This window comes from Platichthys flesus, chromosome 19, assembly GCF_949316205.1.
Source record: "Platichthys flesus chromosome 19, fPlaFle2.1, whole genome shotgun sequence".
Classification (NCBI taxonomy): Eukaryota; Metazoa; Chordata; class Actinopteri; order Pleuronectiformes; family Pleuronectidae; genus Platichthys; species Platichthys flesus.
Genome location: NC_084963.1, coordinates 20,456,847 through 20,471,107, shown reverse-complemented (window position 1 = coordinate 20,471,107; position 14,261 = coordinate 20,456,847). Strand labels below are relative to the sequence as shown.

The 14,261-nt window shown below is 38.7% G+C and overlaps 1 protein-coding gene across 5 annotated transcripts in view; it reads left to right on the top strand.

The window, feature by feature from the left end:
- Window positions 1-12,657, top strand: part of fbxw2 (F-box and WD repeat domain containing 2) — a 39,370-nt gene extending 26,713 nt beyond the window's left edge. For 4 of the 5 annotated variants that reach the window (XM_062412845.1, XM_062412847.1, XM_062412843.1 and 1 more), the window contains 4 exons: window positions 109-242; window positions 344-430; window positions 3,659-3,828; window positions 11,116-12,657. In XM_062412845.1, the coding sequence (XP_062268829.1) occupies window positions 109-242; window positions 344-430; window positions 3,659-3,828; window positions 11,116-11,404 (680 nt within the window). In that variant the 3' untranslated portion in view covers window positions 11,405-12,657. Of the gene's footprint in view, window positions 1-108; window positions 243-343; window positions 431-3,658; window positions 3,829-6,568 lie in introns of all 5 variants that reach the window. The other variant, XM_062412846.1, reaches the window with a different exon arrangement.
- Window positions 12,658-14,261: the final 1,604 nt, after the last annotated feature.

The following is a 14,261-nucleotide window of genomic DNA, read 5'->3' as shown; positions in this document are numbered from 1 at the left end:
AACATTTTAATAAGGCAGACCGCCATATTCTAGATATTTAATGGGAAACACTGTATTCCCTTTTTAAACTGTTTTTCAAAAGAAAACTTTTTTCGTTTTTTTTTTCAGTCTTCAGTGTGGACTACAATGATGAGCTGGATGTACTGGTCAGCGGCTCTGCAGACTTCATGGTGAAGATTTGGGCTTTGTCTGCTGGTGCCTGTCTCAACACGCTGACTGGGCACACTGAGTGGGTGACTAAGGTCAGCTCACCTTCTAGTCAAGGTGTTAATATGTGCTGGAAGTTAAATCTTGAAATGCCTGATGTTGAAATGTCTATCCTTTGTTGTCATCTCCTCCAAAGGTGTTACTCCAGAAAAGTGAAGTAGAATCTATGATGCACAGTCCTGGTGACTATATCCTCCTTAGTGCTGATAAGTATGAAATTAAGGTAATGCTGATATTTCCCTTTACTTTTTGAAGTATAGAGAAATTAAATAATTATATTTATTGTTTTGCTGTTATCTCCATGTTTTAGCTGCTATATCTCTATCAATCCATCAATCAAACTTATTTGTATAGCCCATATTCACAAATCACAATTTGTCTCAGTGTGCTTAATAAGGTTAGCCATCCTCTGCCCTTAACCCTCAACAAGGAAAGACTACCGAACCCTATTAACATAGGGAAAAAATGTAGAAACCTCAGAGAGAGCTACATGTGAGGGATACCTCTCCCAGGCCGGACAGAAGTACAATTTATGCCACGTGTAACTGAAAACATCAGCAAAATAAGAGTATTTAACATTGATTAGAAGAATCAGTTTGTAACATAATGGAAAGTGAAGGAATTGAGGATGTATTGCCATTAGTGGGGTTCCGTGTATAGGCAATATGTCATTTTCATTTCAAATTGATGCAAAAGTTTCGTTTTCACTTCTAAGTTGTTTCTAAGGGTCTATAGAACAATTTTGGTCTGAGGGCCAGACATGCCGGTAAAAAAATTGCCCTCTAGGGGGCGTTGTTGGCTCCGAACCTACCACCAGCCTTAATAAAATATGGTAGCTGTTATAATTCTTGATCAGATGATCTGATCTGAACATAATAAGTATGTATTGATTCAGGATCAGGAGTAGCAACTGATATCTTTATAATATGACCGATATAACCCATATGTATACAAGTGAGGCAGGATTGGTCCACTGCTACCTTCTTCTGTATGTGAGTTTATGCGTAGACACTCTTGGTCCAGTCCAGGCGTCTGTGTTGTAGGAAACTGAAAAAGTGAAATCCCAGTTCTATGGAAGGAAGAGGTAGCAGTACGTGATGTGGGATTATGATCCAGGTTATCCAGGGCTCCAACTCTGAATAGCACTGACAAAAATTTGTATGAAAAAATATGTTATGCGCTGTTCCTTGTACGATGTCCAATAGCCTTTGCAAAGTGTCACGCATTGAACCTTTCCTCAAGAGGCTGAGTTTTGACTCGCATTTCAGGATTAAAAGTTGATACTGTTTTTTTTAAGATGATATTCAGTTTTCCCATTAATACGTCTTTTACACTGAAATTAGCAAAAAGCAATCAATAAAACGGTATTTCTGTTCCTGAATTGATCAAAGGAATGAACAAAGGATCAATGGAGCAAAGGACGTGACTGTGATCTTTGTTAATGTTAAAGATCAAAGTTGCACTTTCTGGATCTATATAGGTGCAGAAAACGTCATCATTCTGTGTCTACAATCCTGAAGAGAGCCGAAGCATTTTGAACTCTCCACAATCCTCAGACGAACTTGAGTCCACGTTTCTGTCGTGCTTCATCGGGAAATAGATCTGCTCCGTTTGGCGACCATGCAACGCCAAGACATCCTGCCGAGCTTCCGTGCCGAACTCCTTAAAGCCATAAGTCAGATTGAGGCTCTCAAAGAGGGAAACTCAGCTCTAAAGTTCTCTTACAAAAAGAGAAGAAGAGACGACGTCGTCGCTTCAGGGCCTACATATACTGCAGGGAAGACCTCACTGTGTGTCAGGCCAAGTGTGAGACCTTGGAGGCCAGTCTGCACCAGGAGCAGGCTCATTCTGAAACAAGCCGAAGCAGGGAGGTGGAGGTCGACCAGGAAAACAAGGCTCTGCAGGTGGAGGTCAACCTGCTCAAGACTGTACAGAGGAATCTTGAAGATGAGCTGAAGAAGAAGGACAAGCTTCTTCAAACTACTCCCTACCTTAACTGCCCGGCCACGCTCACGGTCAAAGAAAAGGAGGTCAACAAGAGTCATTTAAAGATGCAAGCGCAGAGGCTGCGGAAGGAGACGACTCTGACTGAGGGAGTGAGCAGCTGGAAGGTGGAGGCCGTTGAAAAAGAAAACAAGACTCTTAAGAAGCAAGTTGACATTCTAAAAGATGAACAGAAAAATCTCCAGGAGGAGGTCAAACGTAAGGAGAAGCTGGTGAAAAAGGAAATCAGGAAACGACAAGCTTCTACCAGGTCGTACATGGACTGCCTGCACAAGCTCAGTGACTTGGAGAACGAGCTGGAGAACGTAGAGAGGATATATGGACAGAAATGTCTAGCAGCTTGAGGCGGTGAAGGTGAACTCCTGAACCAGGAGACGGATCAACCTCCAAAGATGACAGGAATGATAGGAGGGTGCCCTGAAACCACTCACCCTTTTCCTTCACACCTTCTTACCCCACCCACTACCTACTCCCCCCTCCTCCCCATGCCCACCTTACACTCCCACCCCTTTCTCTCCCACCCCTCACTCCTTTCCTATTCCCCAAAACAAACCCCTCAATGGCAACCTCCAACCAATAATGTATATAATAACAGATGTATAACATCTACCTGAGTGTATTTTTCTGTATATAAAATAAATAATTCATAGTTCTAATCAATTATTACATTGCCGTTGTTTTTTTCTTTCTGTATTTAAATGTCACAAGACGACAATAAAAGTTCACCTATCGTTAATTAGTGGGTGAATCACTGTGGTGATGAGTTGAGTCTTCTTAAAGAGCACTGGGTCCACACCAGTGCTCCCTTCACATACAATGTTATCATTAACTATTAATTTATAAAAAAAAAGGTATTTAAATTGGTAGCCACCTTATTTTTTTGCTATACCATAACTTCCATATTTGAGCAAAAGTTCATTTCCAACAAAGTACTGACTTGCGATAGCAATAAAAAATAATATATCATAGCAAATGTAAGAAAATTAAGACTTTTTAAAAAATATATATTTCCGATTTTGGCCATTTTATCTGGTTTCTTGGCCCCCAGACCAAAATTGTTCCATAGACCATTATGTTCAATTTAGAAAACAAAACAAAACTTTTGCATCAATTTTAAATGACTGACTGCCTAGGCACCCCACTTCATTAATGGTAGTGTATGGTAGGGTAATGTAATGTGATAAAGAGGCATGAGAGGAAAGAGAAGTTCCATGTCTCGTGTCCCTCGATATTCTAAACCTAAAACAGCTTAACTAAGAGCAGGTCCAAGATAAACCTGAATCAGCTCTAGCGATAAACTTGATCAAAAAGGAAGGTTTTTAGCCTACTTTTAAAAGTAGAGTAGAGATCCAGCACAGAATCCTGGAGAACACTTAACTTTTGTGCGCACCGATGACTCGAATCTGAAAATGTATAAGATGGAGAGAAAACTGTGTTTCCTCTGCAGGTCTGGCCTTTAGGAAGAGAAATCAACTGCAAGTGTCTGAAGACACTGTCAGTGTCAGCGGACCGCAGCATCAGCCTTCAGCCTCGCCTGCAGTTTGATGGACGCTACATCGTCTGCAGCTCTGACCTTGGAGTTTATCAGTGGGACTTTGCTAGTTTTGAGATTCTCAGGTAAGAACATAGCTACAGTAACAATTCCAAAATATTTAAACAGCTCTCTATGTCCTGGTTTTAGATTTAAATCAGGATTTGTGCAGATTTATAGATGTACAGTTTATGTAAACTACATATGTTAACCAACCAAAACAGTTGGTATTTTTGCCCAGATGTCAATATTAAATATTAAATCAATCAATCAAATTTTATTTATTAAGCCAATAGTCACAAATCACCATTTGTCTCATAAGCTGCGACATTCTTTGTTTCTCATCAAGATGGAGGAAAACTGTCCCCAAAAAACCCTTCTCGTTTTCCCCACACACTTTTAGTCACACTAGTTACTTCACATGCAGTACAGTTTAGGACAATTCAGATGAGCTCACCATAATATTTGTATGATCTCTGCGTCTATTAATTTTTAGGCTCAGCTCAAGCAACGGCAATGTTTGACAGTAAAGCTCCTGTCTCGTCAGAACAGGTGCCTGGTGCAGAATCATCATATATGATTATATATGATGATTGATATGATGATCGCGTTAACTAATCTTAGGCTCGATGCAACGGTGCACTCTGGTTGGTTAAGCTCCTGCCCCGTCAGTGCAGGTGCCACGTACAGAATTACAATATTTGGAAGGCTGTTTTATATTCAAATACAAGGGCCGATCCAAAGACTGTGTCTGGTTTCAGTTAAGCACCTGTCTCGTCAGAACAGGCACTCCTTCTCCAGATTTAACAGCAATCTTGGATCCTGATTCTTCTATCGTAGGCCCGATTAAACAACGAAGTATTAGGTGCAGGCTAACCCCTTCCTCCGAAACACACCCTAACTAACTTAGGTTGCAGTATTTGCAAACAATTGAGATTGTTGTGTTCCTGCTTTATCGGCTGTAACAACTAAACCATAACAATATCACTCAGACCTTTTATCAAGACAGGTGTGAGACTGACCAGCGTTGTGGCGCACACACATTTCTAGCTAATTTCAAGATTAAACACTTGGAAGGAAAAGGTTATTATTAATAATTTGTGTGAAGACATAATATCTTGCTAAACTGTTCATGTTCCAATCCACCTTTCTTTATTGTTTTAGAGTTCAGTCAGACACAGACCAGTTAAAATTTGAAATCCTTACACCTGCGAACCCACCACCCCTCCTCCCTCTCCCACCAAACGAGACACTGAGCAGACATTTTGCTGGGCTAGCAGCTTGTTAGCTACCACAGGCTCACCACAATAAACAACACTGAAGAAATACTGCAGCGTGGAGGGATACAACAAAGAGAATGTGTCCCTGCACATTCCTCCTAATAACATTACTATGCAAGACCAGTGGTTTCGCTTTATTTCTTGTGATGTGGTTGGTTTGCTCGGCTCATTTCACCACAGACTCTCAACATACAGCAACTCCTCAAGGATACAGCTGTTCCACACTGCTCACTGCATGCTCTACATGCAGCAGTACGGAGTTACGTCTACGTTACTACAGGGTTATGTAGACGTTACACGCGACTGAAACTTGGTTGTGAAACTCCTACATTTGCTGATTCTCCTGCTAAAACTTGAACAAACATGAGGAAGGTGTAACTTACCATTCAGATACATCCTGTTGTAACCAACTGTGATTATGTGGCTGGTCTCCCATAGCTGTATCCAAACATAACAACTTGACTTTCAGCTGTGTTTACCAGAGAGATCATCAATGCGCCAGATTGAGACCGGTTATAGGCCCGGTCGCATGTCACTCAAAGTGCAGTCAGCCAATGGGAAGAGGGGCTCATGATTAATTAAAGAGGGAGACAAAAAAATTCTAAACAACAACATAAAAAACGCTAGAACAATAAGCCAGGCACAGTAGTAGTTTAAAGTGTCCAAATATGTTCATCACATTAGTTATCTGATTCTTAGCATGTTATTTTTAGACAGATTATTTTCAAGCTCTTTAAGTCTGTTTTCCTTTGTTTTCTTTATGGCTGTGTTAAGAGATACTAATTTACCCCTGACAACAGCTTTCAGGGTATCCCAGTATATTTGGGTTCACTTCCCATTGTCATTGAGTTCGTGAAAAGTCTTAATTTAAGATTTAGAAAATCATTTTCTTATTAAGCAAACTTGTATTAAGTTTCAAAACTGTTTTTGGGGGTCTGTTTTCCAGGTGTTATATCAAAGAGATTGGTCAGTGATCAGAAATATCCCTAGTTCCTATATAACAGTTTAGAAACCTTTGTCTATCATTTCGAAACATGAAAAAGTAGTCTATTCTCAAGTATTCAGAATGAGGAGCAGAGTAAAAAGTAAAACATTTGTCAATGGATGTACATCACTCCAAACATCACACAGCGCCTTTTCATCGACACCCTTTTTTTGTATTAAATGTGTTCGATTTGTTATTTAAAACTGTATAGTGTCCTGAACAGATTAATGTGCCCTGGGTTCCAGTAGAAATCAGGTCAAGAATTGTTTTCACAGTATTTTGGTCACTTTGTATGGGGAAGTAAACACAAATGAGTGTGGTCATCTTATTTGATATTTTCCCTTTTACAAGAATACATCTACCCTCCCTATCCCTTTTCTCCCTAACCAACTCAAAATTCACATAATTAAGTGGTGATTTTGCCAGTCCTCTTCTATGATCTCTTTGAAGGCGCTGTAAAATGTATTGCTAAATCCCCAATAATTGTATTTTCTTACTCATTTTGAGATAGATGGGTTTCTTGTAGAAATGTAATGTGTTTATTTTCCCTTCTCATTTTAGTCATTACTTTGCACCTCTTAACTGGATGGTTGAGGCCTTTCACTTTCCATGAAGCCACTTTGAAGTTACTGTACCCCCTAACAATATTCCAGTGTGCTGGCAACATAAAGAATAGAGTGCAAAACTAAAAGGTAATTTCAACAACACTAGTGTTGAACCAGTGTAACATTGACTTCTTACTGCCCTATCATCATTACTAATCGGCCCATTTGCTGGGGGAGAATAATTCCGAACCAAGGGAGAAGGGTCGATTTGTGTATCCATCTTAACTGTTTAGGCGGTGATATCTCGTGAGAGCAGAGGGCATATATTTCATACTTGCTGTCGAAGGAAATCTTTGAGTCTCTGTTGGACTCGTGTGGTGCGGTGTCTGTCTTTTCTGCTCCAATGTGGGCCTTGTGCGAGCCTTGCGAGTCTTCAGAAAGTTGGCCATGAACATTAACATTAAGCTTCCATCTGCCCTCCCTAAATCCTGTATATATGGATGTTGTTACGGCGCCATCTTCTTTCTAGGTCTGGGATTTTTGCTTGGAGGAGCTGCTGTTGTTTGAGAGAATCAAGCAGAGCATCCCATAACTCTGTTAGCTGTTTTTTTTGCTCCATTTAAGTTACCCTCATTCCATGGTTGCGAACGTCTCTGACCACACTTCTGCAAATTCTGATTTATTTCCGTCGTGAAGGTACTGAATTCCTATCATTCTTAAAGTAGTCCTTGAAGTCCATCCAGTCTTGGTTCAGTTCTGTTTTCAGGTTTTGGATGACTCTGCCCAAGTTTTTGATAGCTACAGTGGTGGTGAGCTCCCCCTCCACACTGGTACCCGGCTTGTCCGCCACCCCAACACCGTCGTTCCCTGTTTTCTTCTATCTTTCTTGTTTCTAGCCCCACTCATTCTAGATGATTTAAACTCCTGTAATCAAAATATTCTCATTTAAGTGCTTTTTTTATTTTTCTTACCGGGAGAGTGTATTCCACCATCTTGAATTGCTCACCGGAAGTCCGGACGGGATGTTATATCCACGTTATATCGGCATGTCTTTCATTTCTATCGAGGAAAAGTTATACCTCGATAATTATTGATATCGTTTTATCGCTCAGCCCTAGTTCTAACCTGATCATGAAGCAGCTGATAATCATTGTGCAGGGGCAGAGAGTAGTGAAAATACTTAACGGCTGGTTCATGTTAAAATGCTCTGCTCCTCTTATCGCTGCCTCTTTGTTTGTGTCGCTCTGTGTGATTGTGTATGTAAACTCCACCTCGCTCCCAGTCTGAGTGAGTCTTTGAGCGCACACACAAAAAAATTCGCTCGATCCTGGTATTTAACATGATAGTCTATACGCTTATAAGATTGTTTTTTAAATGGGGACATATTTTTAAGTCAAACTGATGCGCCTAGTTATTAAATTAAGTTGCAATGTCTCCAAAAATGTGTTGATATCATTGATATGTTTGATACATCTACATCTAAAATATGAGACTTTAGTCGTATTACGACACTCTAATAAGGAGTTGTGTGTCTTCAGCATAAGGGGGGTAAGGGATGTCATAATATTCTATAATATGAGCCAGAGGGACCATGTAGTCAGTAAGGTTTGAACTTTAATGATCTTTCCCAAAAATGGCAGGTTTGATATCGGCCTGTAGTTGGTTATGCATTTAGGAGAGGTTTGATAACCACAGTTTTCAAAGTCTCTGGGAAATTCCCTGATTGTTTAGTGTAAGCTGCTAAATAGTTGAAAAAGTTATTAGTCGGGAAATCCCGACTAATCCCCGAATAAGGGATGCCTCAGCAGCCATTGAGTCAAAAGAGCCGCTTATCGTCCTGGATCGGGAATAGGTTGGAAATCCGACCTTCGAGTTCAACAATTTTTTGACTCAGCCGAAGGCATCCAGTGCAGTCTGGAGGAGAGGTAAGTAGTGGCACTGATGTGTGCTGTAACGGAACCCATTGTTGATGAGTGAGTTGCCAGGTGCAGATCTACAGTGAGCGGCCAATGAGACAAACAAGCTCAGTTGTTCAGTAAACTCACCTCTTACATTTCCTTCAGTGTTTTAACTTAATACAAACTCACTTAACTTAAAATTATGAATGCTTCTACATGTTCATTTGGGTATTTGGCATGTCTACAGACCCAAAAACTGTGGAAAAAAACATCTCTTGCGATTTGTTATTGTTCTTCTTCGTCAGAAACGTCATGCTTGAGTGACTGCGAATGCGCTTCCGTATCAATCTCTCGTCACAATGAAATGGGAGTCTCTCTTACATGGCCTTGCACCACCCTTTAGGGATGACGAGTAAGCCAAAATCTTTGGAGCGCAGTGCTCTAGTGGGGTGATATGGTACTCTGAGCTCTTTAAGGTACGATGATGCCATATTAAGGGCATGTAGGTGAGGAGAAGAATTTAAGATTTTATTTTAAATACATCAGGGTTAGGGTTAGCTCTAAGGGTTAGCTCTAACCCTAACCCTAACCCAGTGTAGTGAAGCTAATACAGGAGAAATATAAAAATATAAAGTCCAATGGATCATATGAGTCAATGTTGTGATGAAGCCTTGTTTCAGCCAATGTGTTGAATTTTTTTTTAGTGTAGCTTTTTTGGTCATTAGTGTGGTTTTATGTTTATGTAAATACCGTTTCTTAGTCTAATTTGGATTATGTTTTTATCAACCTATCTTTCTTGACGTTTAGATGTTATGATCTTTATTGTTTTGTTGGCTGGATAGCTGTAAGGCTTGATTGATTTCAAGGTGACTGGTCTTAACTGAGGTATGTGCTTAGTGTCATTCTAGTTTTATGTTTTAAATTGTTTCTTTCCAACAACATTTTATTCTAATGCTGTAAATACTCCTATTTTTCTTATGTTCTCCATAACACGTGGCATCTATTGCACTTTGTCCATCCTGGGAGAGGGATCCCTCACATGTGGCTCTCTCTGTGGTTTCTAAATTTCTTCCTCCCCTGTTAATAGTTTTCTTTGTAGTTTTTCCTTACTCTTTTGGAGGGTTAAGGGCAGAGGATGCTGTACCTTGTTAAAGCCCTATGAGATAAATTGTGGTTTGTATATATGGGCTATACAAATATAATTTGATTGATTGATTGGTCATTCTGGAATTCAAGTCTGTGAGGATTTCAAATGGGATCTATTTAAGTTATTTTGGAAAGGTTTGGTGTCTTTTTATAATTTGATTTAGATTTAAATTCTAGACCCACGAAAAGGTCTGTTGCGTGAAGCATTTAATTCCAGTAGAGTCAATGGTTAGCTGTGGTTGTTTATTTTTTGTGCGTTTTGTTTAAAATGTAATTTAAGATTAGGATCTCTGCTGAGTTAAAGGTTTAAAAAAAAAAAAATTGAAAAGTTTGCCAAGTTCAGGGACAATTAGAGATATTTAATGTATCAAGTGTTTTTATTTCATATTTCTATATGCCTCCAAGGCTAAATTAAACTTTTGTAAACGTTGGCATTTATGTCAGTTCTTCAGAAAACCCTCAGATCTTAGGCAAAGGCACACTCATGCAGGTAGGGAAATTTAACTTCTGCTTTTGACCCATCTGGTGCAGGACACACAGAGCAGTGAGCGACCATGTACGGCGCTCGGGGAGCAGATGTTTGGGGAGTAAGGTGCCTTGCTCAGGGGCACTAGACAGGGTAGGGAGTCTCTTGGATTTTTGGACAGATCAATCAAGGTTCGTCTTTTGTTGTCTCTCCGTGGAGTCGAACCAGAGAAGAACCAGAGACCTTCTCTGCCCATAGTCCAAGTTTCTGCCACTAGACCACCGCCTCTCTTGGGCAAGAGATGCTGAACACCGAAATGCCCCTCATAGAACTAAAACGTGTTCATAATAGATGGACTGTATGAATGTGAGTGTGAATAGCAAACGGTAAGGTTCAGCGTTTGGAGTGGTTATCAAGAATAGAAAAGTGCTATATAAATAAATACCATTTATAAAGGTAGTCAGTCATTTTTGTCCAAGTGTCAAGTTAATATGAGGGACATGTGTTTGAAGTGACTACCGCAGTTCGTTGTCTAAGTTTACTGTTCATGATGGTGTTTAATCGTTGAGAATTTACTAATTTAAAACAAAATCCATTTTAAGACCAACAAATATATGTCAGATGACCCAATTAAATATGTTGCAGTGATGGTTGTAACCATAACCTGTTATTGAGAGTCTTAATTCATGAACCATTTGGTTAAATGAGATTAAATTTATCAATCCTTGACCTACCACTAATTTATGTCGGTGACCAGTTGCTCTCTGGAAATGCCCTAGAAAATGATTTCTTCAAAAGAGTGATACCCAGATAAATTTTTCCATCCAAGAAGTAATTAACCTCCAGAACCTAAAACCTGAAATCAATTAGAGTATTTTAATGAAAATTATATTGACTAATAACTCTCCACTATTATAATGTAATTTTGTAAATGCAAACAAAAACCTTAATCCAGTTTTCCTAATTTCTGGAATAATGGATTTGGACAAGAACCTTTCTAATATATAACATACTGCTCCCAGCTCCTAATCCAGCATGTTTTGCCATTTCCAGGGTGATCAAAGCACAGGATCCAGCCAACCTGTCCTTGCTCAGCTTTGGTGAGGTGTTTGCGCTCCTTTTTGATAACCACTACCTGTATGTTTTGGACCTGAGGACAGAGTTGATCTCAGGTCGCTGGCCTCTACCAGCCTACAGGAAATCCAAACGAGGATCCAGCTTCCTGGCCGGTGTGACGTCCTGGCTAAACGGCCTGGATGGGGACAATGACTCTGGACTGGTTTTTGCTACCAGCATGCCTGACCATAGCATTCACTTAGTACTGTGGAAGGAGAATGGATAGAAGCAAACAGGGACTCCAAACCACAGATTGCAAGGATATTAGCCACCATCATAAATACTCTGGAATATATTAACCATAACAGCCAAGATAGATCATGCATGCACCAAAGCATTTTTGTTTTGTAATTGTTTCTTCCTCAGCAGAGTCATGTTCTGAATACAAATATACGCATTTGCATCAACTTGAACATCATCAAGATGATAGATATGATTGGCAATAGTCCAGAGCATATCAATTCTCCTGTAAAGTTGGAATGAATGCTTGAATTAAAATTAAAATGTGATGTGAAGCTCATTGTGCTGATTTGCAGTAATGTTGGTTTCCTTGAAGAAAAGCAGTGTTGCCTTAAAAGAGTAGCTGTAAATAATGGAAAACAGCTTCTGTGATGTAAGATTGTGATGTGAGAATGTGATGTCATGAGAGATATTCTCAAAGGAAGCTGTGTACCTAATTATATGTTGAAAATGAGCTTTCATGTAATTTTACATGAAAGGATGACTAATTTAAGTGTCTGCTTGAGAAATGTGATTTGCCTTTTCAGATTATTTGACTTTACATCTACAATTATTTGATATTACTGGCAAATTACAGTGAAGTTATGACTGCATCGTAAATTGTACTTTTTCTTGTGTTGTACTTTCCCTATTTACTGTGCTCTAAAATGTCTGTAATTATATAGCTATCCACCTGACTTAATTGCTCAGTTCGGAGTTTTTATGAATCATCAACTTTATTTTTCTAAAGGCTTTAATGCAGCAGATGATATGACTTAACACAGTTTGTTCTGTGCAAAACTACTATTTTAGAAAATTTGAGTTTGTGAGTATTTGAGTTATCCTGCCCTGACAAAAGAAAAATTGTGAAAATTGTCTGGCTCTATGGATCAGTTTTAACACCACGTCTCAGTTTGGTCCTCTCTTAATGCAACATCAAAACTGTTTTGGAAGGCCACAGATCAATATGAATATATATTTAGCAAACCTCAATCCTTGAGATTTTTCACATCTTATTTAAAACGCCACCAAAATAGTATAATATGTACTCTTCTCTGCCATTGCACAACAATCTGTCCTCCCAGTAGCACTCATTTATAATTGAAATTTAATGAAATGACTTGTATATAATGAAGTGATATTGTTGAAGATACACATTGTTTTCAAGCACTACCCAGTGTTACTATATCATATCAGGTTTTCTACTACAAAGCTCTTTAACACTTAAGTCATTCAAATTAAATAAATGTAGCAAATCCTCTTTGTGTTTGTGTGTTTGGTTATGCCAGCATTTTAACAACATTGTGTTACTGATGTTGTTTTGAGCCACACTGGTAGCAGATTTGAGACGGCAACGAGGTTCCAAATATCTGCAAAACTATTAACATTCTCACCATCTTTAGTTGTACTTTGTGTACTAGTGTGGTACAAATAAGCAGAGTACAGCCTCAGTGTTGAAAGCATGAGTTGTGTAACAAACACAGAAGTCAAGTTTCCTCTTAAATCTTCAAATTTGTTACGTCAGTGAGTATGCTCAACAAACTTGTTTTTGTATCAACCTTTCATTCTCATCTATTAAAATCAAGTTCAAATCTATAGCTTATACTTAACTTACAAACATTAATGCTGTTTAAAAAAATTGTCTTAAAGCATTCGTGGCCTACAATTGAGGAAGAATTTTTGATATAAATGGAAGTAGCACATATTAAATTACAACTAATGTTTCTGCATTCAAGAATGGAATTGCTATTTCTGAAAAAGTATGGTACTCAGTATTTCATTTGTAACTAGATGAATTAAAGGTTTTGCTGATATAAGCTCCAGGCTTGAGTGTGTCAACCAATATTTGCAGATTGGCTTGGGAATATGCAGCATATATGAACAGGCATGATAAGGGCCTTAATGGCAGTGCTGCCCTGTCTCAATATATATATGTTCAGGACTTTCATTATTTCAGTTTTGTGTTTACTGTATATGTTGCCTATATACAAATGTATGTATTTGATCCAATGACTACAAAGCATGTGTGAGACCAAGTAGCATTGTAGCAAGGGACAATTTTGCAAACTGCATATGCTCAGTGTAAAGAGTCTTAAGATGGCTCAGTGTGAAGAGCCTCAAGATTGTAGCTCCTCATATTTGTATCTAAGCCCACTCTCTATCTCACTTCTAACTGCACAGGACATCATTTTAGGTTGTTTCCTTCAGAGAACTTTACCAAGAAAATTAACAGTGCCTGCAGTTTGCCCAGGGCTGGTCAAAATTTGACAAGCTACTGCACAATTTTAAAGGAGATGCACAACAGAAGCAACAAATATTTGTTAGCTTATTTTATTCATAATTCTATCTCAAGCTGAAAAACCCTGAATTTTTTTTAATAATAATCAGACCGCTATTCACAAACCAGTGGTTATATTTGTCACAAGATTGTGTGATTAACAGAACACTATCAAACACGTTCAATTATGCCTTACAAATACAAATATCGGATGCTAAAAACACTACATCCATAGCAAATATATTTTGCACAGCCAGAATGTTTATTGAGTCAAAAAATTTGTCAAACTGCCTCCAAAAATTTACAATAACTGCATTTCTAATTTTTGAAAAACTCACTGGAGCCTGCTGACATGTTAATGTGATGTTTAGACTCATGAAACATGCACATGTATTTTGTTTGTTTGTATGAATGAATCTCAATCAATCCAATTTTATTTGTAAAGGCTATATTCACAAATCAAGATTGGTCTCATAGGGCTTAATATTTATGCTACAATTTGATCCCACAAGCAATATCCATATGTAACATCCAAAGATAATCTGATATTGGTCAGGAAAGCCCAAATTGGAAGCCTATCAGATAT